Source organism: Haemaphysalis longicornis, unplaced genomic scaffold (genome assembly GCF_048455015.1).
Source record: "Haemaphysalis longicornis isolate Haplotype H1 unplaced genomic scaffold, Haemaphysalis longicornis Haplotype H1 scaffold_33, whole genome shotgun sequence".
NCBI lineage: Eukaryota > Metazoa > Arthropoda > Arachnida > Ixodida > Ixodidae > Haemaphysalis > Haemaphysalis longicornis.
The window spans coordinates 3,297,313-3,325,246 of NW_027526346.1; the positions used below are offsets into that span (position 1 = coordinate 3,297,313).

Sequence of the window (27,934 nt, forward strand, 5' to 3'; positions counted from 1 at the left end):
TCGTGATCTCGCCGTAGTCCGTCATGCGGTCTTTGGCTCCGAACCACGCAAGACGGTCGGATTACAATTCCATTATTGTACCCCCCCCAAAATGGCTAATTATGTCTAGTTATCTTGGGAACTAATTGACTGAGTAAAAAAATAACAGCATATTTGAAATCAGTGCTAAAAAAGCACCAAGACTGGAAAGTTTCACAGAGTTTACTTACAAATTAAGAGGAGCTGTTTTAAGAGCAGTGTCCCCCTCCCCTGAAGTCAGCTCTGTTACCTCCCACATACGCGTCAAAGGATCCCCATCGCTCCATCAGCACACATTTACTTGAGCCCACTCATAAAGCGGAACATGAGAACACTTTATTCCGCCAAAAAAACTGCAAAAATACAACCTACTCGGGTACTACGTACTACCGAACAATAAATGCATCATCCTCTGCCCATTGCATGTGCCTTCCGTCATATCATGTCGATGAGGAGGGCGTCCACGGTGGTTCCAGCCGGCAGCCGGCTGGTGTCAGCGCTGGCTGGTGGCAGCACAAGGAGGGCATTGGCTCCCTGGAAGCTCAGCAAGCGACTGCTGATCTGGTTCCCCGTGCTTCTGGCCAGGGGAAGCGGCGAGCTCCCTTGGGACCAGGACAGTACTGCCTGGTGGTACTCTGGCCGCGGATCCAGGGCTATGTCCTCGGCAAGCTGCAAAGGCGACCCTTTTTGGTGATGTTCTGCGAGCTACGCGAAGGCTAAACCTGAGGGAAAAAAGAAAATTACACCCATCTCCCCGAAGGGAACCATGAGTAGGATGCGGAGCATCATGGGGGTTCCGTTTGCGTTTCCATTATGTTTGTTAGCCAAATTTGGTGGAAATGTAGTGAACCCCGTAATGCTCATATATTTTACTCATGGTTCCCTTCGGGGAGATGGGTGTAATTTTCCTTATTGTATGCGTATATACGCGAGTGAGACGAGATTGAAGTGGTATCTAAAAGTCTTTACACGATACACGTTCTGTGGATTGTAGTTGGGTGTAATTGCTGTTAGTGTTTGCGCTGATGCTCTCACTTAATTGCGTCAGCGCACTCACTGATGAGGCTGTTGCTTCCATCCTACTTTATCTGAAGAATCACGGAGTCAAGCGCAAGCACAACCGGAGTAGTTGTTGTTGTTGTTGTTGTTGTTCCTCTTCTATGGCACGTACCCACGTGGGGGATTGGCCAAAGAAACGGTGGTGTGTGGACGCCGGACCACCGCCAACGCCGCGGGACATACCCCCGAGCATAAGACGCTCCGCATCTAAAATGGCAGCATCTCCACTCCGTGGATGATGGCGAGGGTGCGGAGTATGGGGACTCGAAATGACATCAAAGTTGCGCCCCGAGTGACATCCGATTTGCGCCCAGACCGTCATTCGATTTGAGCCGTGAGTTGCACTGTGGTTATTCCCCAAATGAAACTGCAACTAAGGTACTTTACACCTAAAAAGTGTTTTGTAGTTCCTTCATTCAGCGGTGTGCTTGCTTACAAAGAAGCCTGTTGAAACACTGAAACACGATCAGTCATATTTACGTCCCCTGCAAGACAAGGGTCTATTCTACTGCTTAGACTTGTGGTTCTAGTCTTCCCCAGCATTGTCCGAGTCCCCTCTTAACCTGAAGATTTTTAAGGGCTATAGTTTCTTTTGGACAGCCGAAAATTTTGCTCTGCCTGTCTCTCAATGTAGCCACGCGGCCAAAAGGTACAATAATTCTTAAGCGCGGACACTGCACTTAAAACACATTCCTTTAATTGTTAAAGGGGTCCTGAAATACCTTCCGCCGATGCATGGATGTACATGTAACCAAATAAGACAATGTATTAGCAATCTCCTCCCGGAAGAATTTTGTTAAAGCGATGGGTGTTAGCTGAGAAATCGTAAATCAAAAACCGCGCATTATCGTCGCGCCGCGTTTCCTCCTTTCGCTGTTGACGGCGCGAGAGCTTTCCCTCCCATGATGCTGCGCGCTTCAGCGGTGACGTACTTCCGCTATGGCGCCCCGCATACTGCCGTCTGCTACGGGCAAGCTTTGTTGGCACCATGAATCCCACACTCCGCTCAAGGCTGGAAAAGCGAACGAAAAATCTGGCCGCATTTGTGCGGCGGCCTGGCCTTGCCCTTTCGCGGTGTGCGTTGCTGCAGGGCAGCACGTGACTTTTAATCGGCGGCGAACTCGCAGCCGCTCGGTGTGGATCGTGCGCTCCGTCCCTTTCATGCAACGCGCACTGTTTATCCAAAAAGCGCCGTATCAGATGTGGCCCTGCTGGTGCCGGGTCTTATTTTGCGGTGGTGGTAATTCCTGCCGGCGGCATGTGAAAAAGACATTTTAAACCGACACAGAACCCGGGCACAAAACGCTTCAATCATGTGACCAGTTAAGCTTGGGGCGACGCGTGGCGGAGAGCGGCAACGTTGGCAAAACATGCTCCGGCGCGGGTCTGAGCTTTCTAGTGCTGGAGCGAGCGCCATTTCTTTGACAATCTCAAACATCGGTTGCCTTGGCAACAAGGCACAAACCTCCCCAGAAGTCAGTTACGGTTGCGTGATCCCGGTTGATTGATTGTGGGGTTTAACGCGCCGACGCAACGCAGGCGATGAGGCGCGCCGTAGTGGAGGGCTCCGGATTAATTTGACCACCTGGGGATCTTTATCGTGCGCCGAAATCTCGTACACACGGGCGTTTTTGCTTTTCGCCTCCATCAGAAAAGCGGCCGCCGCGGCCGGGAATCGAACCCGCGACCTCGTGCTCAGCAGCGCAACGCCTTAGCCACTGAGCCACCGCGGCGGGTATGATCCCGGTTCAGCTCAGGGCCCCATCTCGCGACATGTGGGCACTGCAGGCGTACCACTCACTCCCATTGGGAAGTGTGAGATGCGTTTGGCATTACAGGAGGCGATGGTGTGTGTGTTGTGGACGCCTTTGTTTCGCGATGAAATGCAACGTTGTGCTTCTGCGGGTGGATAGTGCTTCCCATGGTATGGATTATCTTTCTCGAGCGACGTACGACTCAACCTCACATGGGTATGTGCAGTGTGCGTGGCTAAAAGCCACCTCGGCTTGCGCGCCAGAGTTAAGTGACTTGCTGTTCGTCCCCGCAAACCGCGCGCGAGGTGAGTGCCGAATTTACGACGAGCAGGAGGAGGCAACCTATCGTCTGTCAATCGCGGTTCAGACTTGCAACGCATGTTGTGACGTTGTGTTCGTTCGAAACGCATCTCTGGATTGTTTTGAAGTGGAATAAAATGTATCCGTCAAACCCGGGCATTCGGCTCAGGGCGTTCTCTGCGATTGCACGAAAGAAGTGCCACGGGGCTTCAACGCTTTCTTTACAAAACGTACTCAGGTAAGAGAACATCCATGTCGTGTTATGGCCGTGTTGCATTCAATACGAATGGTTAAGCGTTTGTTTACACTTGTTTCGTTTGTCGTAAAATGCCCAAGCACTCCGACACTCCGCTGGCAGATCAGCCGGCGAGCCGACGCTGAGCAGACGACTCATCTCTTTGCCGGAAGTGCGTGAAAAAGCCGCCCAATAGCAGGATGTCTAGCTCATGACGAACATCTGGGAATCGATGATGTAGACATGTGAAGATGGCGGCGTCCAAAAACACGAAGGAAAGGGTGAGAAAAAAGCGACAAACTTTGCAACAAAAGTGTGAGCTTTCCGCTGCGCGTAAAAGAGTAATACTTGGCCCAGATGATCTTGACGACCCAATCTAACGATTGCGCTACTTCATTTAGTGTGCTCAAAACGCCTTTCAGGGCCCCTTTAAGTAAACTCTGTGAAACTTGCCAGTCTTGCTGCTTTTTTTTTACTGATTTCAAACATGGCATTATTTTTTTGAGTAAGCCAGTTTGTTACCAAGATAATTAGAAATAATCAGCCATTTTTTGAGGAACAATAGACAAAAGAGTGTTAGTCATAAAACTGTCATCTCTATATTTTCCAATATCAGAAACCCTGGTGAATGCAATAAAAGAACGAGTTTTTTGATGCACCGCTTGGAACTAATTTTACAGCTCATTAAACACTGGTGGCAACAGTGGCACAGAACCATTTCAAATGCCCATTTCAAACACCAAAGTTTAATGAGCTGTAAAATTAGTTCCAAGCGGTGCATCAAAAAACCAGTTCTCTTACTGCACTCACCAGGTTTCATAGTATTGAAAAATATAAAGATTACAGTTTTATGGCCAACACTATTTTGTCTGTTGTTCCTCCAGAAATGGCTAATTATCTCTAATTATCTTCGTAACTAATTGACCTACTCAAACAATGGCATATTTGAAATCATTGGAAAAAAAAGCGGCAATACCAACACGTTTCACAGAGTTTACTTAAAAATTAAAAGAAATTGTTTAAGAGCCATGTCCCCCCTCAAATGAGAAATATACCGTATTTATTCGAATCTAAGCCGATAGTTTTTTTGAAATACTGATATATCAAACTCCAGGGTCGGCTTAGATTCGAGGATTTTGAAATACGCGCCAATTTCCAAGTAAAGTGGCGCGCAGCTAGCGCCACCCAGAAAAGAAAGTATTGTAGCCATTACTAGACGAGCCAGTAGCCACTTAAGGGCCATAGGCCGCCATTTTGAATTGTGCGGACCCTGTTCTGTGGGACAGTGGCCTGCGTGCGGTGTGGCGTTTGGTTTTGATAGCGCAAAAAGAAGCGGTGCCATTATAGTGCCGCTTTTAAAAGAAAAGTTGTTTTAGCTGCGGAGTTGTCGTCGAACGTTCAAGCCGGGCGGGACATCGGTGTGGATGAAAAAAATGTCCGTCGTTGGAGGACGCAACGGGAGAGGATTTCGCGTCCTCCAACGATCGCCCAGAAGTTGCCCGGTGATTTTGAAGAGAAACTGATTGAGTTCCAGCACCGCATCTTCATGTTCAATAAACGTGTTTTCTTTTTGTGAACGCTGACCCTGCCTTTTTGTTCGGCCTACATTCGAGGTAAGTTTTTTTTTTTCGCGCCTTCGGACTTTCGGGGGTCGGCTTAGAATCGGGGCCGGCCTAGATTCGAATAAATACGGTAGGCAAAACATTTTAAAACCGTTCAATTTGGCATCGCGCTTCACAATCTTTAGCATTGTTGAGCGAAAAGAAAACACTAGGCAAATTTGAGGCAAAACAATATATAACTGGCGCTAGGTAGTGTTCATTTAAGCGAAAATGGATGTGCCCTTCACACTTGCGATACTACAAGTAAACAATATGCACTGAAAACAATGTTTTGATCCAAAAATACAAAAAAAGCTTTCGCACAAGTCTGCACCTCGTGACGGTATTCCTAACCAGACAATAACGAAAGAATCCAGCAAATGGCGCAAGCAGGGGACCATGGGAAAATTGACTTGAGCTGAGCAAACCTTCACTGTGTTAATCGAGGGAGGGGCAGAGCGTGATAGAGAAGGGAGGCACTTACGTAGCAGGAGTCGCAGGAGACTATCGTCTTTCGACGACATTTGCGGCAAGGCGAGCAGATACACGTCAATCTTTGGCAATGTTTTACAAGCTCCGCCTATGCTAAACCAGAGTGAAAAAGTTCTGTTGTTGTTCCTTCATTCAGCTGTGTATTTGCCCTAGTACAATCGTACAAAAAGGCCTCTTAAAACGTAACTCAAAAATCATTGCTAGCCCTTCTGATGTCCTCTGCAAGACACAGGCCAATCCTGTAGCTCATTTAGTGGCCCGAGTCTTTCCAGTTGACTTCCAAATGCTCCTACCCTGCTATGCCCAAGCCCATTTTTTGCCCGCACATTTTCTCATCTCGTCTCTTCACCAAGTTGGCGGCCTTTCTCCACTTCTAGTCCCACTTCTCAATAGCCATTTCGTTACCCTGGTGATCCACAGTCAGTCAGCTCTCCGAATCACACGCTTAGCCCAACTCTACTTCATTTTTCTGAATTCGAGCTAAGATGTGTTTCACCCAATTTTCTTTTCTGATACCAGATGCTCGTTTCCAATCTGTAAGGCCGATTCCTGCAGTTTGGCAGTGTGCCATTTATTCACTGCAGTTTACACACTATGGCTCCCTCTCCCCTCTGGATCTCCCTCCACAACTTTGCCAAATCGGAGGACTTTCTGTGACTCAGTAGGAGTTGTGTGAAAGACAAGGAGGTCCCCTCCCATTGAAACTGCCTCGTACAAATACGTGTCAAGTAACAGGACGTGAGGAATGGAGGAATAGAGAAGGACTCAGAATGCACCCTTGTGGCACACCTTTTCTTACTCTATTAAACAGGAACAGAGGAGGGCTCAGAGTGCACCCTTGTGGCACACCCCTTCTGACTCCAATAAACCCAATATATTTTTCTCACACTATCGAAAACTACATTATCCTTAGGAATGCAATCTCAACTAGGACTACTTGGGATTAATGAGGAGTGAGTTCCTTACCAATAAAGACAGCCCACAGCCTGGAAAAACGCTCAATTCTGAACACCATCTTGCCTGCATTTCGACACGCCTTTCTTTCACCTAATCACGAGTGCTGTCACAAGGGCATGCCCAAACATTATTCCTAGGTGCATCGAGGGATCTCCAAGTGAGGTGAACACTGCACAAGTAACGTCTACACTGCTTCGAAACAAACCTTTGCTTTGATGGACGTTGGATGAATGGCAGTGTGCCCGGACATCTTTCTGAGGGCAGGGAGAACGTAGAGCTGACAGGTGACAGTTGCAGACACAGGGTTGCCAGGAAGCCCGAACACAAGCTTCAGCCTGTCACCGTAGGTGAGGGAGGCAAACGCTGTTGGCTTCCTGCACACAAACAACAGTACCAGATGAGTGCTTCTTAAAACTGAGGCTGTTGCGAGACAAGTAAAACATTGGGGAATGGCACATCAAAAACAAGCCAGCACTCTGTATAAAACTGATTGCTGGGAAAATGCTTGTGATTTAAAATTAGTTGTAGAATTACTGCCAGCAATCTAGCAAAAAGATTCCAGTGCAGAGAAGCATACATCTGGTTTGATGCAAACTTCATGCAGCTATTGCGCTGGAATTGAATGAATTGGTACATTCATGTGTGTGTACCCTTATAAAAGGTTCCAGACAGCACTACTCCCAACATGAAAAACTTGAGAAACGTTCTCAGTGTTGAAGGTACCTCACTATCATGTTGGGATTGGTGATCAAGCCTAGTCAAATCAAGTGAATCGGTTAGCCTCCAATAACCCTACGCTGCATGATGGCATAGCCATCGGCTTCGTTCTACCGTAAAATACCGATCAAGCGCCCCCACCCATGCAAGCGCCCCCCAAGCATTTTCCCGGAATTTAGAATTTCTGTACACAACCAAGCAAGCGCCCCCTTCCACTTCCCGCCATTCCGAAAGCGTTTTCTTTTTCCAGGCTTTTGGATGCCACAGTGTTCAAAGCCAATGCCGAATCCAATACAATCCAAGTCGTTGCTGCTACGAGAACGCGTTACCAGTCATCGCTGCCATTTTTTCGGGAGCGGTTGTCTTTGTTCACTATGCATTTTTACACGGTAAAAAGGAAGCTCGAAGTAGTGGACTGGCATTGGAAAAATGGCAGAAACGTGCACCTCACTTCTCGCATGTTCAAATAGGACGGTAAAAGGGTACGTGAGTGGGATAAGAACTACGAAGTTTTGCTGCAACAAAACTTCGTTGTCCCCGAGGACCCTGACGAGCTGCAGACGGAGGGCCTGAACCTTATTTTGGGATCGAATTCTGAAGAATCGTTTTGCGGATTTAACAGTGATTGAAGTGAATGTGAAAATTTACGTTTTTAGCATTGCCTAGAAGTACCATGACTCATAAATAAACATTTTTTATAATGACGGCTACAGTGCTTTTCTCGTGATCGCGACCATTTTGTGCCGCCATCTTGGATTTGGGGCCCGATTCGAATAACGGCCCCCTCCCTATCTCTAAGCCAATTATCTACACGTTTTGGGGGGGTGCTTGCTCGGTATTTTACTGTAGTTCAGAGGGATTGATTGATTGATTGTACGGTCTAACGCACAAACGCAACGCAGGCGATGAGGCATGCTGTAGTGGAGGGCTCCGGATTAATTTTGACCAGCTGGGGACGTGCGCCGAAATCTCGTACACACGGGCGTTTTTGCTTTTCGCCTCCACCAGAAAAGTGGCCACTGCAGCTGGGAATCGAACCCGCATCCTCCTGCTGAGCAGCACAACGCCTTAGCCATAATTCCACCGCGACGGGTTAGTTCAGTCTGATGAAAATAGCTAGAACTGGCCTTAGGCTCACATGAACCCTCCGGCGCATTTTGAGAAATGGCAAGTGCAAATTTTTTCTGTTTTAAACGCTGTCATGCTGTCGCAGCCGCTCTACTCAAAGACAGATCAGCGCCTCCACTACTCGTAAAGCCACTGATGGTGTTCACCTACGTTCAAACAAACAGTTGTTTTGCTAGTCGCCTTCCATAGCCACAAAACAACATAATCTTGCATTTGAAACACTACACGAGTTCTAGTTGCAAGCCCACAAAGCTATTTGTTTCAACATTCGGTTGATTTCGGTCGGCATCAGCGCCACAAGTTAAGCGTGGGAAAGTAGCTCGCAAGTTGCCACCGTTCTTCTTCTGTTTCTCTTGCTATAAAACTTACCTATTTAACTTTCCATCGCCATCATTCCGGCGAGACAATTTTCCGGTTGGAGCGAAACATGTTCCCTTTCTACCTTTATGTTTGATACAAGTCAAGTTAGACTTTCATATACGAGGAGAATGGTTGTATACTGTCAAGACAGGTTTTAACAGTCAGTATCAACAAAGTGACCAGTGCAATTATGATTTCCCATTTCAGATTCCCTGCGAATTCGTTATAATAATGCTTGACTGAAAAAAAAACTGGTCAGTGTTGCAATATTACTACTAACCCAGGCTTCATGAAGACTCGTCCAAAGTGGATGATAGCAGCAAACTCTTTGACCAGCACTGTCTTCAGAAGATCCTGTGGACCAAGAAATGCAGCTTCGTCAGGGGTGTGCTGACGTGGTGACAGAGCCGATTCTCACCTTCTCTCCCATCGACACCCCACCCGATGAAACTACAACGTCGGCCACTTCAAAAGCAGCCTTCAGTTTCTTGACATGATCTTCAAAGCTGAAAAAAAAAAAAACAGCAGTAAACTTTGATTGTAGGCCTTCATTATGAGTGCAGCAATGGTTTTTTTTTCTTTTTTCAGCACATAGCTGTAAAAAAACTGCTATTATTTTTTGCCAATAAAATAAATCACTGCTTGCATTTTGATTTTAATAATTGTGATCGTAGATTGTGCCTAACCAAATGAAATCTACTTTTTAAAACAGACTTACCGTATGTAATATATAATAAAACGCTGGTTTTAGTCATAGCGTATATTGGCGTCCCAATTAGGCACATAACGATAGGCAGCTATAGCAAATTTTTGCAAGTTTTCTTAGCGCCGTTAGAAACAGCTTAGAGCAGGTGGAAACGCGGGTGATGTATACAGTTTGTCAAGCATCTGAGGCCAGCCAACGCAGCTACTTGATAGCTTGGTGTCTCTCATAGAGAATTCAAAGATGTGCATGCATCTTGTTACACATTATAATTTGCAGGGTTCGTGCAGGCTTCAAAAGCAAAAATTCAAGGGTTTTCAAGGACTTTCAAGGACCACAAAACACATTTTCAAGGTCCCCATCTAATGTTTTATCTGGGATTATTTATAGCTTTTCCAACACAATGCAAAAGTTTTTTATTGCACAATATTTAAGCTCATTAATGCACATTTAGATAGGTGCTAGCGGGTTCGTAAATGCTCCCCCAGCTTCATTTTTTTATTTCATGGCTGGTATTTAGAGGTTTTTCTTTTTTCTTTGTGTTTTGTTGAGACTGTTTGATTTCAAACCTTAGTTAATGCTGCGTGCATCTCCTGCTTTGTCAGCAAGAGTATCAGCTGAAATTAAATCGAGCAAGTGTTGCTTCAAGGCAGGATGAACTATGCACACGTCCAGCATTTTCACGTAAAAGCAAACGTAGATGGAGCGTATGAGGTACAGCAACCATGCAATGAGCAAGCGTCCATAGACTAGATGGAAGATGCAAGATAGAGAACAGAAGCTGGCTTTCACTGGATTGTATCGTGATATAGATTGGATTGACAAGTGCCTGCTCCTAATGTTGCCTCGTAATAATGAAAATCTACCAAACTTGTAATTTCACGCAATACACTGAAACTTGATTGTTACAATGTTTTTTTACATTTGTTAACACCTAAAATCCACGACAAACACTTTAAATTTTTGTAAAAAGACAGGGCCATTGATTCTCTCCGGAAAAATCAAGGGTTTTCAAGGGCCCTTTAAAAATTCCAGGACTTTCCAGGCCTTGAAATTAACACTACAAAATTCAAGGGTTTTTCAGGGTTTTCAAGGACCTGTGCGAACCCTGCATTTGATACCCAAAGGTCTGATAGTGTGACACTCTGACAAATCATAATTCTCTCGGCCCTTTTGGCAATTGCCACATCGACCTCCTGGCAAGCAACAAGGCCACGTTCTCATTTGTAGTAGCTGACTCGAATGATTCGGCAACTGACTCGAAATAGCTGGTGGGAAATTTAAAGACAATCAGCAAACAAATCAGTGCAACATCAAACACGCCATTTTTATACAGTCACTACAGCCATTTAGGTGGGACACAAAATGGTTTGGCCGTGCAGAACCGTCAAAAAAGTCACGCGAGTAATTTTTTGCAAATGATACAATTTACAGTGACAGTCGTGGACGTAAAGCTATGCGATTGCAATAATTCTTCAAGGAGAACGTTTAATGCAGTACGTCAAAGTTGTAGCTTTAAAATGACAAACGAAAACCTGACTGTGGGAAAGTGTCTGCATATTGGTATTGGCTACAGACACAAGACAACAGGTATACTACTACATAGTAATGAGATATCAGCGATGCTATTCTGCTTCACTCTCATATTTGTGCACAAGTCGAAGGAAAGCTTATGTTTTCGTAATTATTGATAGTGCATGCAAGGAAGTAAACTGCATTACTTTTCCACAATCTCCCCCTTCCCCCCACAATTTCAAGTTTGCTTGCTGACACTTACAAAGTTCCTGAATTCCCACACAAAGGAATTTGTACAGAAAAAAAGAAGTGGACACTGGGTACTGTTTGTAGAACCATTGCCATGCCACGCACATGCATCAACACACCGGACCTCAATGCCGAGATCAATTTGAGCTCGTTTCCCACCTCCACTAAGCATTAACCAAATAACAGAATGCAGTTTTTTTCCAGGTGCAAGTTGCTAGTGGGGCGGCCATCCCCACACTGTTTCTGTGGCAGTGTTTCTGCATATACGCGATCTTACCACCTACTGAACACCTGGAACACCGTTACGAACGTGTCTGCCAACTCGCAAGCTGCCGCCGCCATCTCTCACTTTCTTGTAGAGGTATGCCAATATTCGAAACTTTGAATACTTTCCCGAATAGTGGCTGCTATCCGATTCAATCCGCAGTGCAGTTTTTGAAGCATCCGAAGTTTTCAACCCGCTGCTAACTGGCCCACTGCTGGCTGACGAAGCAGTGAGCCAGTTAGCAGGAGGCTGAAAGCTCCGAATACTTATAACACGTACAACAGAACACAAATGACAGAACACATCCGCACAACCGAATTACACACACAGTACTCACTCGTCACGTGCGATTCCCGCATCGCTGGCCGGAAATCCGTTCTTTCCCAGCAGAGCTAGCAGCGTCGTCTTGTTGCTGTCTCGTATCTGGCCAGGCTTCAGCGCTGCTCCCGGTGGTACAACCTGTGACGGCCGAAAGACAAATGCTTTTCAGTATAAACTCCCGGCATCAGCTACAGGCCCTAGAAATTTGGCTGGTCTGCCGTCCAAGACCTTCAGCAGAATCCTTTTTGTGACGAAAGCCTTGGGCAGACAGTATTTACACTAATGTAAGTCGACTCAAATGTAGGTCGACCCCCCCCCCCCCAAATCTCTCTCTCTCTCTCTCTCTCTCTCTCTCTCTCTCTCTCTCTCTCTCTCTCTCTCTCTCTCTCTCTCCAAAAAAAAAAAAAAAAGCGTGCACAGGAAGCAGCCTGTTTGAATGCTGCTCTGAACGAGCGCTGAGAGATTTCTTCGGGCCCAGGGGATTCATGACAGACGGGACGATGCAGCACAACACAGAAGTGACACAAGCACGCGGCAACACGGCCACCTAGAAAATCGTATCACAAAGAGAACCTCTTCCCTCAACTACCAATACCCCTCGTACGGTGGCTCTTCCATCAATGATCGATGCTCCCACAATAGCCGTGCGCTCGTGGTGCGCGCAGTGGATGTTAAAAATGAAAAGCTTTTGTATAAGCACGCGGAGTAACCATGCATTGAGGGTTGAGCGGGAAACTTTGTTCTCAATCATGAGAATACATTCCCTGCGAGATGACAACCATCGAAGCTATCGGCAGCGGCCACTTCCGCGCAATATCAAAACAAACAAGGTGGCGGCTGACAGAAGCAGCCGCTCGCGATTTCTTTTGATTCACGTTACTTGCACTCAGGAAGCATTCTGTTTGTCTCTAATAAACAAGACGAGTATTACCGAATCCCTTGAATCAATGCACGGTGCTGATGCAGGCGTAATCATATCACGTTGTTCAGTATACTTCCAAACGCGCCGGTGGAAGGTTAGCCGCTCTAGTTACGGTGGACAAGGGGCACAGATTGGGAACGCCAGCTTTCAAAGTTGGCATCACCTTTATTGACGCCAGAATGATGTATGCAATGGTAAATGTTATGCTTCGACCGTAACCATAGAAACGAGGGTGTTGCGTTTTCTCCAGCTCGTAGCACCCCTGATTTCTCATTGCTCTTGCTGTTGCAAGCGGCACAAAGTTTGATTTCTATTTTAAGTCAACCCCCCAACACTGAATAGACAAACTTGAAAAAAAAAAAAAAAGGGTTGATCTACAATCCCGTAAATACGGTACCAGTCGACTGCAGTGCTCTCCCAGAGTACTGAGTCCTACTCAACTGCGGCCTTTTCTAAAAACTAAATTGTTGTTTTGATAGCCTTTTCTAACATTATTTCCTTCTCTGCATACTTTTTCGTGCCTGAATAAGTTTCTTTAGCGATATTTGAAAATGTAAGCACTAGTGCGCACACTTGTGATTGCCTGCTCACTGCAGTGTGCGGACGACCACCGCTAGAAGCAGCATGCTAGCAGACGACACTGATGTTTCCTAAAAACAATTATTCAGCAAAGAAAGATAAGCGAGTAAATAATTTTACACTGAAGCTTATTACAACAGCAATTGAATTCCTAAAAAAATCAAAGCCGTTCCACTTAACGTGAAAGCTGTCGGAAGTGCAGAGCAGTGATTCGCCATAATGGGCTGTAGCGCCGTTATCCGCTCACTGGTACAACCCAATGCAATTCAAATTTTCCGCTTTCTCAGTGCTAGTGCACCCCCTGCCTGAAACTGTGCCAGCGGGAGTTGTTTTTTTTTGTGCTAGCTTTTTCTCCCACACGTGCCGGTGTTGCACTGCCACTTTTTTTCGCTTAGTATTGTAAAAACCAACCTAACGAGCATTCCTAACTAAATGAACACGGGTGCTGCCGGTTAATTATGTATATTTTGCCTCAAATGTGCCCGCAGTTTTCTTTGCGCTAAACAACAGGGAGATGTATGACAAGCGCTAGTGTTTAACGAGTTTCGAACGGTTATGACAATTTAAACCGCTTGCCTATCGAAGCCTCTGCGGGACGCCGTGACGACGGAACCCCGTGTCGCTCTACCTGGGTCCAGCAAGCGAGTTACGACGACAAGGCGAGCCCCTAAAGTTCTCTGCACTTAAAATGCCTCAATTGCAAACGTGGCAAGAGGGGGTGGCAGTTGACTGGTACGCTGTTTTTTGCACGTTCTCACCACTGCAACAACACATCGTTGTCACGCAAAAACTGGCCTGGACGGCAGACTAGTGAGATCTCTAGGAACTACACCTCAGCATTGAGCATTACTGTGTTACCTCATTTCCGGTCGAGAGAACGGCCACTCGGGGAAGTTTGTGCACCCTCACAGCAGTCGCACCGACCGTGGCGAGCAGACCGAGATCGGAGGGGCTTAGCTTGGTCCCTCTGGCCAATACGTGCTGCCCTTTCTCAATGTCGGAACCCAGCTGGCTGCAAGAGAAGACCGTTGCATATACAACTGGCCAGACCAGGGTGGCTGTGGCTAATCTCTTCCTAAGGTGCAACGTGTTTGCAAACCTTTTCAAACTTTGGAGGCCTAACTCTCTGATGCCCAAAACTTTAATATTTTGCTTAAGCGTGTGAGAAGTTTTTTACGATATAAATGGACTTCCAACATCACAAATGTGAAGTCAGAAAAAAATTCAGTTCATTAGGACGGACACTAGGACACACTGGGCACTGGGAAACAGTGGGCACTGGCTGCCCATACATCACTTGAACAAGAGAGCTACCTTGATCAGCACGATTTATGGTTCAAGTGAAGACAATAACGTAAAGTTTGTATTGCTATCATTTGTAATAACAACGAAACTGCCCAATTTCGGTTACCTGTCTCCAGCCCATTGAGCCGCCTGAGCTCGATGCGAGTTGACACGCGTACACAAAATTTTTTTCAGCACACAGAAGTACGTGCTGCCCTCTCTTGTTTAATTTTTGAAGGCCCGGGATCCTTTGTCTGTCGATAGGTGGTGTTAAATGTAAAAAACCACAAAGTGCGAGAGGAAAAAAAAACATTGCTTGAGTTGTTGCTCCTGACCAACACTGGGCATCAAAGGGCTAAAGGGGGCCATGAAGACGTTTAACAGACTGCTCCATTCCAATAACAATGACACAAATTTTATCGCAAACTTCTATCGAACAATCGAGATACTGAAGAACAGCTACGGACTCTGTGACTGGTGGCTGCTGACCTGAGGCACGGCCGAGAAACTGGACTGGGCGAATGCAGTGGGGCCTCTAGTCCTGTTTGATCGCTTCACTTGAATGCTAACGTGCACCTAACACACCGATAACTACGTTTTTAGTGCCCATCCAAATTACATCACTGCGGCTTGAAATTTGGGAGTATTTAATATCTCGCGCTTTTTTTTTTCGGTTAAGAAAACATCTTTTGCGGCTTCAAACATTACACAAACGCAGGAAATAAAAAAATGTAAGGTTGAGCTCAAGCGCAACTGTGGCGGCAGCCAGCTGAAAATAGTATAGAACTGCGCCCTGTAACAGTCCAGAAACGCTTACAGTATCGAAAACAAAATAAATAAATGTCAAGATTTGCGACTGCTTCAAAAACCAATTCAAATGAAGTTAGACGAAAAAATAAAAATGCAGTCAGGAATGGAGACAGAGTATAAAAACCTCGACTTCTTTACTGTACCGCATCTCATGAACCGATGAAGTCGTAAATTCGCTGTGAATAAAGCCTTTCGAAGCATTGAGCGAGGAAATACAAAAAGGTGACACTACGTTGCACTGCACTGAATTTTTAAAGACCCGAGTATAAACACACCAGCTTGGCATGCAAAACAATCAACAAGCAGAACCTCGAACCGCCGTAGCAGCGTAAAAAGGCCAACGTACCGAATATCCTGTCCCACCACGGGGGCCTTCAAAATCTTCACCTCAATCTCCTGACACCCCTGGTTGGAAGAACAAGATGAAAGACACGGTTAAACCGCCTAGATTACTGCTTTCTCAGCGCAGGTAGTGCAAAGGTAACAATACAGATACAATAATAATAAAAACCTTGGTTCATTTCTCTGTCAGAGGAATCGGTAAAACACGAAAGTGAAATTTGCAGCGAAATCTGCAGCTGAGCATGACTTGCGGGTCGCCGGCTGTCTTGTGGGTGTGCTTGGCGAGCGACGTCCTGCTGGCGGCTTGCTTCGGCAAAGGTGTACTGGCGTCATTTCCGTGACGGATATGACGTCAGTAAAACCTTGGTGTATCGCGGCATAAAACACTTTCGCATTAAAATATATACCCTGAAAAACGAACAACCCTAAGTATAGCGTAGTCTTTAATACTAAAGGTTGCCTCCCCGCAAGAAGACCCTGTGTGGAGGGGTGCACCCTTTACAGGCCGCTTGCTTCGTTGTACAGGCGTCACTTTCGTGACGGATATGACGCATGTGAAATATTCATGTATCCAGGAATACACACTTTCATGTTAATAATATTACGAATAACAATAATCTTACGTCTTCCGAGGCTCGTATGAGCTCCGTGTCTTCCACCTGTACGACCGCATCGCAGGGTTCAGGAATGGGGGCTCCCGTGCTGATTCTGGCACAGTGTCCCGGCCGAACCTGTTGAGTAGGCTGAAGGCCAGTGGGCCCAAAACAAGAGGGAGAACAGTTGCACGGGACGATGCGAAGGTCGAAGCAGCTCGACAGGGTTGCACCGCGGAAGAGGAACTCACATTTGAGCCAGCTGGAATGGCCTCCACCACCTTCCGAACTCCGTCCCCGTCGGAAGCTGTTGGCGGCAGTACGGAGGAAACGTTTGAGCGAACACAAACTCGTCATCTGCAAGTGTTTCTCATGGGTGCGATGATCTACCGCTGCCTACTCTGAAGAGCCGCACATGAGAAGTACACCGTCCTTGGTTAAAGGAGCCATGAAGACAAAATACAAGTTTGTTTTATTCGAAAGATTTCATGTTTTATAGTGTCCCCAGCGCTTGTACGGATGCAGATGTTTTATTCACTGAGAAATTAATCAATTTACGTTAACATTTTCATTTTCCTGCTAAATTGCGCGTTTTCATAGTGTGCAGTGACATCACAGGAACAGACAACTCTACAGCCGATTTCGAAGCCTTGTTTACCGTTAGTGAACCTAGTAGGCGCCGCCGTTTTCTGCCTCTGGTTTGTTTTTGACCGTACTTGAAGGTGGCTTGTTTTTGTTCAGGGAGAAAATAATAGTTTCGTGAAATAGAGTGCTCGCTCGACAAATATGGTCCCGTAATATACCGTTGCTTGCGTCAACTGGCAAGTGTCGTCTAAAACTACCCCAAAGCCCGCAGTCCTGTGCAGCTAAACCAAGCATAGTTCATGCAGTACCAACAGCAGTACGCATCGGTACTTCTATGTTTACGTGTGCTTTCGTAACTTCCACTGTTTGTCCCACCATTGTTGTTGCTTTAAAAAGAATGTTCCCTAAATTTAAGCGCAGATAGCCCGTCTGGCAAGCTTATAAGCTCTGCCTAATTTGCGTTTGCTTTTGTCGGCCTCTGCCAATCGCAGAGCTGGCTGGTATGACATCACAGGTTCTGTTGCGGGAAATGAGCTAGTGGGTCGCATGGCCATTTCCTTTTTTCCTAATTATACAGCTTATTTGAACGAAGTTTACATTAAAAGTGGTGTCAGTATGATTCTAATGAGGCAATCTTTTGAATGAACCAAACTTATGTTTTGTCTTCATGGCTCCTTTAAAGCCTAATAAAGCAGCAAAACAGAGATGAAAAAAAAAATAAATAAATAATGGCGTATGGACATCAGCAGCATCACCATCATTTGCCAGAGAACGTTTGGCCCCTTCTTGAAGCTGGGATCTTTCGCAAGGGTCACTGAATTGGGAGCCATAACTTTTTCAGCTTCCGATCGCTGGCTCATCTCCTTGTACGGGCATGTGTTGATTGTGGATGGGTTTCAAATACGTTTTTTCTGAAGGCAGACCCAAATGATCTTGGGGAGGGTACCACTGAGTCCTTCACGGTAGGAAGGTGTCCTTGGGCGGCCAACCACTGCAGTGGCATTTGTTTTGCACTAAAGGGACCCTGCAATAGTTACCATCGACTGCTAGGAATGTATTTTGGGGTTAAGTCTATTCCCCCAGCCAGGACCAGCTGGTGCCAGTCCTCCTGGCCCTGGTGCACAGCCTGGTGGGCCGCCTGCCTGCTGACGACCCCGACCGCCTGGCGGCCACTGCTGCCCTGGCATCCATAACCTCCACTCCAGCCCCCCAGCATGGCTAGCAGACTCTGCAGGACAGGCCAGCGGCCACGCATCCTGCAGTGGAACTGCAACCATCTGGGGCCTCGCCATGCAGAGCTGGTGGACCATCTGCTGCGGGAGCAGTTCGACGTGGTGGCGCTTCAGGAGTATTGTCCCAGCAATCTCCTCCCACAAGAATTATGAAAATCCGTTCACTATCACCAAAACTACGCGCGATGTGAAATCGCGCACAATCGTTCCCCCTCAACTCGACCGCGGACAACGCGACGAAAGCTGCACGCACTCTCCCGGAGAAGGGGGCGGCTCGCGGCATTCTCTTCGGCGGCCTTCGATATATCCCAGGCCCCGGAGTTTTCTCCTTTTCTCCGCAACGTGGAGGGATCTATTTTCCGTCTGGTGCCACAAAACAGCAGGCATGGGTGCCTGCTCGCAAGCGCGCGCTCAGGCCGGTAGGGCGTTTTTGAAGCAATAAACGTTTGTAGTCAAGTGGTCCCGTTGAAAGGGTATTAAGCTCATCACTCAAACTCCGCGCGCACTAAAAACACAAAAGAAACGGCAAAACTGTGCCTACAGGTTCAGGCATAGAAGAGGTTCGTACGCAGCGATGGCGACGGCGGAAATGGCAGGAATTAGCCGTGAAGTTGACCAGTGACAGCCGATCGGGCAGCCATGCCCTCAGTGACGTCGCTTAGGCCATGCCAGGGGTGCATAATGAGGAGAACTGAAGAGAGTGCGGTTGGTTTTTCCGCGTCTTTCACAGCGATTTGCACGCTCACCGCTTCACATGCACTTGTAATATTTGACTCAGGTATTCCCGACAGTGTAATCTAAACGTCGCGCAGGTTTACTTGCACTGCTCAAAGAGTGTTGCAGGGTCCCTTTAAGGCAACAGGAAACTCTCAAATCATCTTGGTTCAGTGGCGTTATCACACTGTTTGTGCACCCGAAGACGCTTGCGTGGTGAGGTAGTATAACAATGAAGTTCAGAATTCAACTCGCAGTAACAAAAACTGCAAGAACAAAATATGCGGTGCAACAAAATGTTTACCTGGTCTCATTGCATATTCAGTTTTAAGACAAATTATTTTTTTTTCTCCCAATTGTGGATTCTTAGAATGTACTGTAAGAAAGATATAAAAACAACTATACCTCCTGCACTTCGGCATAGTTGCCACACTTGCGCAGCTGATGAAGTTTAGTCAATGCTACAGCTTAAAAAGAAGACAGGAGGGCCAATATTGCCTCCTAGGGCGGCAAGATAATGTTGCAAGCACTTGGCCCAGGTTACACTAGCGGCATCTGTTGTGGGAAAAAAAATTGCGCGGCCACGGAGTGAATTGTGGCTATCATTTCATTCATCAGGTGCCGCTATACCCTCCTTTATTGTCACAGCTGCAAAGCTTCGTAATCCACATCGGTTATCACTGGGACATTATCCGCTCGCTCGCCTGCGCCTTTGCTTCGCGGCTGATGCAGAAACTGGCACTACACCTGACACTGAAGGACATTCCGATCCGAGACAAGGCACAAGCCAATCCCACAGCCCTGAAGAACACCAGGCAGACGACGGCTTCCCTTGGCGCACTAAGACGCCAGAAATCATGGCGGTTCCACAAGTCACGAGACTTGTGTAACCACACGGTGCTCGCGCATGTTTTGTGTTTCATTCCTCCTCCTGGCACCCTCTCATTGAAAGCCATGACACATTTGTGCAGGAGAAATTTAGTGGCCGTACACTGCTCACAACACTCAGTTTTGTGCCTCGTGAGGTACAGCCGCAGTCAAAGGTTTACCGGATGCAATCTCGACTTGCAACAATAATTTCTCTGCTCTCAGGAGGCTCAGCACTAAATTTGGATTTGCAAGCGAAGCATCGCTCTTCGAAGTATCACCACCATGCACGTAGCAGGGCCTTAGCTTCCAGAGAAAAGGGAAATTAACGTTGACAGTCAAAATCAGGTCCTGTAAACTTCTGGCCCCAGGCTGCGCCTTCAAAGAAACACTGTGAACAGGTGACAGAAAGCATTAGCAGCTAAATGAAGCACCAACAAATTTTCCAGGTAACCAGCTGGTCACTATCGTCATCAACAACCTATTCGTGTCTAGTACAAAAACTCTTGTGTGTAGTCAAGGCATATCAAGGTTATCCTAAATTTATGTTAGGATAATCTTTCGCCCTCCTGTTTTTTTTCCAGTTAGAGTAATGGTGCAGCCATCGTGGAGTGATTGATTGATTGATTGTAGGGTTTAACGCGCCGACGCAACGCAGGCGATGAGGCGCGCCGCAGTGGAGGGCTCTGGATTAAAGGGACCCCGGAACACCTTTTTGCAACTTTTTTTTGAAATCTTAAATGCTTGCAGAACGTAGTCACCCAACACATGCAGTAGATTAGGGTCGTAAAGTACCTCAGCCAAAAATTACTGCTATGCGAATCAGAGAACTTGTAAACTCGCCCAAACGATTTTTCTCTCTTTCCCGGTCTTGACATTCTTTGATGGCTCGAATTACGTCACTAAGGCCATGTAGCGGCTGTTGGCCAGTTTTCCTTCACTTGCGCCAATGAACACTTTTCGATTGCAGGTCAAAAAAAAAAAAAAAAAAGCCACAAAAACTAAGCAGAAATAGAAGGTGTCTCTGGTGCGACGAGCAAATCACGCAGTGCCACTCCGTGCTGGCGATAACTATAGCTTTCGCACTGCTTCAAGACGCGAAGGAAAGAGTGAAAGCGTTTACCGAAAGTGTTGCAGGGTCCCTTTAATTTTGACCACCTGGGGATCTTCAACGTGCGCCGAAATCTCATACACACGGGCATTTTTTGCTTTTCGCCTCCATCAGGAACGTGGCCACCGTGGCCGGGAATCGAACCCGCGACCTCGTGCTCAGCAGCGCAACGCACTGAGCCACCACGGCGGGTGCAGCCATCGTGGACAAGAAATGACCACGCGGCATTACTATCAGCAGCCCGGTGTTAAAGGAGCCATGAAGACAAAATACAAGTTGGGTTCATTAGAAAGACTGCTTAGTCCCGATAACAATGATACCAATAGCATCGCAATCTTGGAACAAATAACGGAGATATTAAAGAAAACGTTTGAAGCAGTCGCGACCCCCTAGCCAATTTCCCGCAACTTTTCTATGACGTCACGGAACCTTGTTTGTGCGATTGGCGGCCGCCTAAGAGACCTGTCACGACGACACATGACTGGACGTCTGTAATGGGGCCTCTAGTTCCATTTTACCGCATCACTTGAATGCTAACGTGCAGTTAACTCACTGAAAATTATATTTTATTGTTGGCCCGTATGACGTCATTCTTGCTCCATAATACGTCACTGTGGCGCAAAATTTGAAAGTTTTTAAATACTTCTTGCTTTTTTTTCATTAAAAAACATCTTTTGTGGCTCTAATGGAGCTGAGTGAGATACTGAATCCTCGTTCTTTCAAATTAAACGAAGTTGTATTTTCTCTTCATGGCTCCTTTAAACAAGTATGTCACTGCAACAAGTTTTAGCCACTTCTTCTTAAAAAAAAAAAAAAAACAGAATATTTAGACGCGTCTCACCAATAACGGCATAGCCATCTTTGATTGAAGCTGGAAATGGTGGCAGTGGGTCTGTGGCGTACACGTCTTCGGCTAGTATCCGTCCGCAAGCCTCTGAAAATGAATGTGAAGAAATTGGTAGTGGTCAACCACATTGCTCTCAACAGCGCAACGCTATCGATTACCCTGGAATGGAACCAGTTCTGTGCCCGCATCAGGGCACATGTCCATGACAAGGGCCTGTGCTTCCGCAACCGATATCAGCGGATACGGAGAGTGCCTTGGTCGTGAGGCAACTGCAGTGCTGGGAACTTCGTCAGATGTGCACGAACACTCTTAAGAAGAAACAAGGGGCGGCATGAGTGTACTTGCAGAAAGAGATGAGGTCAAAACGGCACTTACTAGGCGTGATTATCACCGTAGCCGAAGATGCCGAGGTCTGTGAAAGAAAATAAGCAAGCACAATTAGATTGCTATAGCCCAAATCGCTGTATCATGATAGTATATTAGAAATGTGTCAGTTGGGCAAGTATGGGTATCTCATTACATTTATATTTTTGCGTAACAAAGGCAACTCTTTTTAAAGACGATAGTCGTTCTTGGGCTACTTAAACACAGAAATTTTGGTCTGTCTGTCTGTCTGTGACTTGATCCAGCCACCAGGCCATAGTGAAATAAAATCTGCTCAAGCCTTATATAGTCGCAGCCAAATCTAAATGTCTCAGTCCGGTGTCAGGGTTCATACTTGTCAACCCTGTTGAACAAGTACAAGACATTACGCAAACACAAGGCAGCAAATCACTACGCAAGTGATATTTGCAGTGTTCCTTTATTAAAAAAATTATGGACGCTTGGTTTTTCCGATAGCAAATGAAATACTACATCAATGGCAGCAAACCATTGCCTGCTGTTGCCAGCGCCACCTCCTGGCAGCATTAAAAAAATCAAACGGCAATAGCAACGAAAGTTTCCACTAGATGGGATCCACGTTCTGCTTGGAACGCTTGCGCAGTAGGGCGTCACGGTTCTATAAATGTCGTATTAGGGTGCCTCAATTCACGCGTCTCTGCCATACGGCAGCGCTGGCATCGAGACACCGACTTTGAGCAGTAGAACGTGGTAAATTTAAATTGACTTGAGCAAACCTCTAGCGTGTTATCTTGGGAGGAACGAGACGGGAGAGGGACAGCATGAGAGGTGAGCGGGAAAGAGAAGGGCGGCATTTACTTGGCAGGGCCGCCAGTCGACTGTCGTTTTTCGCCGACATTTGCAACGAAAAGAGCAGATACGCCACCAGTTTTTCCTCCCCCTTTTTTTTAACGTAGGAACCATACCTTCTGCTTAACCATATACTCATCTTTTCAGTCCTTGGCTTTGTGTCTATGACTGACAGTATCAAGTTAACCAGACGATTGTGTAGGCAATTGTCACCACCGCAAACCATAAGGTCAGGCAAAGTGTGGTAGAGATCAGTGGCTTTGCGTGCAAGCCTTCTCGAAGGTTACACGCGGGCATATTTGAGCTGAAGTCGGTTAATTTGAACTGTGTGGTCAACAGGGGTCCGCGAGTTAGATGTACAGTGTGTTTCTTCGCCACTTGTTACAGTGTCCTTTAGTGGGTGTAATGGCACGAGAAACACGGTGCTTTTACGAGTTATACAAGGATTACGTCTTTGCTGCTCCCAACAGTGAACGCTGATGCCTGAGCAGCTTTGCTGCCGGGCATCGTCCCTTTCCCAAATTCCACTTAATGCTCCTCTTTGGTAAAGGCTGCAGGAGACACCACAATCTGGCGCCTGCTGGCCAATCCGCTCTGTGAAGAAGGTCAACCAGTAAAGCCGTTTATGTGTCCTTCTAAAAATAATAAAACGGCAGCCGCTTTGTAGCAGTCACAACCGCATCTACAATTGCGCCACAGGAAAAACATAGACACTGGTTGGTGCTGCCAGCATGAACGTGTAAATTAAAGAGTGGAGCCAAATCTAATCAAGCAATAGCTCAGTTTCCACAATGAGAGCGCGCACATTTTGATAGAACGCACTCTAAACTCTTTCTGTACGAAGGAATAAGTTTGCGCAAAAGATGAGGACGAAGAGAGGAGGGGACAAGACGTCTTGCCCTCTTGTCTAGTCTTGTCCTCTAGACATCTTGTCCGCTGGTCCTCTCTTCGTCCTCGTCTTTTGCGCAAACTTATTCCTTCGTACATCATGAACCATCTAGCCAGCAATCAAGCCCTACTAACTACATTGATTGATTGTAGGGTTTAACGCGCCGACGCAACGCAGGCGATGAGGCGCGCCGTAGTGGAGGGCTCCGGATTAATTTTGACCACCTGGGGATCTTTAACGCCTACTAACTACACACACCCCCCCATCAAAATGAATGAGCAAAAAGACACATTTTTTCTTTGTCAACGCAACGGGGTGTGTACACAAACGCAGAACATGTGATCAGGTAGCCATATACACAGCTTCACTTAAAAGTGGGTACAGAGCAGTGCAAAATGCCGTTCCACCCCGTTTCACACCAAGATGAACAAGAAACAGCCCGCCCCAGCCTTCTACACTGTTGAAGAGTGGGTGTCCAGCCAACACATAGGATGCAACATTTCTTCCTAGGACAATAAATTAGCAGCAATTATCATAAATCCCACAGCAATCGTCACTTCAAAGTTGGAATTCCAAGCAGCCGGACAAACTATCATTTTAACTCGTTCGTGCCTACAACAAGCTCGGTCTGAGACCACTTTCCTGCTTCCATCGCATCTATCGCTCGCACGCCTAAATTTGAAGACGACCATACAAGCGTACATGATTTTAAGTGCGGAGCACCTTGGAGGCTTGCCGTGTCGTCATAGCTCGCTCGCTGTACACGAATAGTGCCCCACGGCGTTCTGTCGTAGTGGAGTTCCGTCGTCGTGGCGTCCCACAGAGGCTTCGAAAGCCAAGCGGTTTACATAGTCATAAGCGTTCGAAACTCGTGATCCCCTGGAGCTTGTCATACATCTCCCCGTTGTTTACCACAAAGAAAACTGTTAGTACACTTGAGGCAAAATATACGCAATTGACCGGCAGCGCCCGCGTTCATTTAGTTAGGAAGGCTCGTTGGGTTGGTTTTTACGATAGTAAGCGAAAAAAAAAAAAGCGGCAGTGCAACGCCGACACGTGCAGGAGAAAAAGCAGGCACGAAAAGAACAGAACTCCCGCGGCCGCAGTTTAAGGCAGGGGGCGCGTGAGCACCACGGAGGCGGGAAATTTGAATTGCATTGGGTGATAGCAGTGAGCAGATAACGACGCTACAGCCCATTGTGGCGAATCACTGCTCTGCACTTCCGACAGCTTTCACAGTGAATGGAACGGCTTTAAGTTTTTAATATTGATACAGGGTAGAACGGTATTGACAGAATTGTAGTTACAGTACTTATTTACAACTCATTTATTTGCCTTCTGCCATTTACAGAAGGCACGGAAGAAGACAGCGGCGTGCAAGCTAGGTGGGACAACCTTGATGATGACCCCACTTCAGCACAGCGCATTTAGTGTACTCTTTACAGGGAATGTATCAAATGTCTGCTAACAACATTGCTCTTCTATTTCATTGTATTGTATGTAAAAAGCTTTCAACCCTCCTCTTTGTAATGCATTGGCTTGAGAGTAAATAAATAAATAAAATGTAACTTTACTGCACTAATATGGTCACGACATTAGGGGAAGACTGCAAGGTTCTGATATAGAGAGTGGTTTACCGGAGCCAAATTCTGCTCCAAAAATAAACTGTTGGAAGGGCAAACATCGATAATGCAGTCAAACGAAATGACGTGCTCAGTCGGTTAATATCTCCAAGAAGTTGTTCGTATTTCTCAAATGTAATAACTCAAGTGTAATAACATCACTTCCTCTTGTGCCAAATGAAACTGCATTTCTCTTTATGATTCACTGCTATCTGTGGTTTGGCTTCGTGCCAAGTATTTGGCTTCAAATACATAGCGCTGCACAAAAATGTGTCTCCAGCCCATGAAGTAGCTGAAATTAAAAAATAAGTATTTCGGTGTCTGTACCAGCATGTCTTATTTGCATTTCAGAATACTGTTTTTCCTTGTCTGCCCAAGTATCTCTGAAATATCCCACTATGTCCAAATTGAATGCGTCGCACACCTTGTGTTGTAACAACGTTGAATTTTGCACACGATGGTGACAACAATCACCGACGACAACTGCAATGCAACTGACTGTTCAAGCATTGATGAATACAATGGCAGCAATTGGGATGCTTGGCTAGTCTCTGTGTTGCGGACACCAATGACAATGACTGCCGTGATGAGGAATGACTACCGACTGAATGACCTAGCTAGATACAACGTAATCTCAAGGCACTGTGGAGGAAACAGCAGTGCTGTAAAACTGTAAAGTGATGCAGGCTTCTGTAAAGTCGCACACTCAACCTGTCGTAAAACCCGCAACATTCGGAATGAACAGAAATGTGTTCCTGTGGCTAAACGAAATGTTTGCGCGACCATGTCGCATCAATATGCGCAATGAGAAAGCAAGAGTGGCTTACTGTGATCGTTGCGTGATAGTAGTCTGTTCTATACCTGCGCTCTTGAAGTTGGTCGATTGCGTGAGGAATAGCAGGGCTCGCAAACTCCAGGCATTCCTGCAACAATACACCAAAATTAAAACTAAACGCTCCTGCAGTATTGCCTTTTACTACTTTCGAGTTGCCTTTTTTCCCCCACGTTTACCTGTGCTCCTTTGCGGCTGCCTGGTAGGTTAATAATGAGCGTCCGCTTCCGAATCCCGCACACAGCTCTGACAAAAATCATGCATCATCACTGGACGATCGCAATGGGCGAGGCCTGGCGCAGACTTACCTCGAAAGCATTGCCATTGGCGTGACGTTCAACGACTTTTGGGTCATAGCGACTGCGATGCCAGGAGCTTCCTTCGATATGACTGCTTTCGTGGCCTGCCATAGTCGGGAAGACGGTTGTAGGCATAAATATTCGGAGGAATAAGTTTTCAGTGATTCAAAACAGGCAGAAATCGAATGCTACAGTACTTCGGGCGTAATGTCTCTTTCTGAAAAGCCAGTTCCTCCGGTGGTCAAAATGAGGTCCAGCTTGTGCACATCACTCCACTGTTTCAAAGTTTCCTGCAAACATGGGAAAATTGTTACGAAGACGTCAGCTGGAGAACTTGAGAACCAAATGGGAGTTGCGAATAACGTAAACACTTGCCCTGATCGCTTCAAAGTCGTCTGGCACACACTTCCGTATGACAACCTTGCCATTTATCCTGGTTTAAGGAGGGGCGGGAGGAGGGAGGGAGGAAGGCACAGGGTAGCAAGTTACACAAATACTCAAACGTCGGATGTACGTACAATTTTTTCCCATTGACGATGTTTTCCAGGTTGGCGCCACTTGTATCTTCCGCTTGGCCATTGGAACACCTGTCGCTTACTGTACAAAAACAAATTCGTCAGTTCCACTGTGGCGGTTGCACCTTCTTTTAATTGGCGCCCAATCACAATCTGACACTGCCTTTGTTTTTTTTCTTTTTTTTTTTTTTTTTTTGCGCAGCACATCCAGAGCGGTATATACTTTGCTTTCGTGTGTATAGTAATTAAGGGAGGAGCATTTTAAACTCGTAGACGACCTACAAATGTCACTGACCGTTTTCTACGAGCTACAGCAGTCCTAGTTTTCTTTTACCACAGGCAGGACCCCCACGTGCAGTTCGTACTCTTCTCTCACGCGTCGCTTTACAAGCATTAACGCATGACGAATGAATGCGTGCGCGTACCATCACAAAGTGAACACGTCCGCAATAATACGATGCTACCGAACACATACGCACAAATACGCACCTGTAAGTATCCCCGTGGTTATTTGCCGCTCGGCATCCATTGCGATGCTGTAAGTGAAAACAAACGCGTATTCAGGGACAAATTCATCAACAAACTCATGGTCCGTTATTTGCTTCACTTACTACGCTGACGTCAAAATGCGCTATTCCTTTGAGACCAAATATAACAAGCTTCAAAAATACGCGAGTCAACTTGTGGCTTTTGAACAGCGCAAACAGTTTACATTTCAGCATGCATTTTAGAGCGTGCGGCGTTGTGGATGTTGTCTGCTGTAGAATCGCACAGAAATGCATTCATTAATTGCTGGTTTTGGGGGCGCTAACGACTAGTTACAAAAACTGTCCAAAGGCACCTAAACTGTTCACCTGACATTATCGCAAGTTTAAGATATCTAACTTGTTGGGCTTAAATTTATTATTAAAAATACTTTATATGTGGTTAAGTTTATTTCGTCGTTTTTTTTTTGTCTTTTTACTGATAGCAGTTTTTGTACTGAAGTCTTGGCCGCACGGCGGCGCCCCTCACCATTGTAGCAGA

General features: G+C 46.3%; 1 protein-coding gene across 1 annotated transcript; it reads right to left on the reverse strand.

Moving 5' to 3' along the window:
• Positions 1-339: 339 nt before the first annotated feature.
• On the reverse strand, positions 340-27,681 carry Cin (Molybdenum cofactor synthesis protein cinnamon). The gene is made up of 20 exons (XM_077705481.1): positions 27,520-27,681; positions 27,398-27,444; positions 26,912-26,990; positions 26,769-26,826; positions 26,591-26,683; positions 26,403-26,497; positions 26,274-26,340; positions 26,090-26,185; positions 21,936-21,972; positions 21,719-21,868; positions 21,555-21,647; positions 16,456-16,511; positions 16,235-16,354; positions 15,616-15,674; positions 14,034-14,187; positions 11,691-11,812; positions 9,040-9,127; positions 8,902-8,975; positions 6,622-6,790; positions 340-687 (listed from the first exon to the last, which is right to left on the reverse strand). The coding sequence occupies exons 2-20, from the start codon at positions 27,435-27,437 to the stop codon at positions 454-456; spliced, it is 1,884 nt and encodes a 627-aa protein (XP_077561607.1). The 5' UTR covers positions 27,438-27,444; positions 27,520-27,681; the 3' UTR covers positions 340-453.
• Between the last annotated feature and the right edge of the window lie 253 nt (positions 27,682-27,934).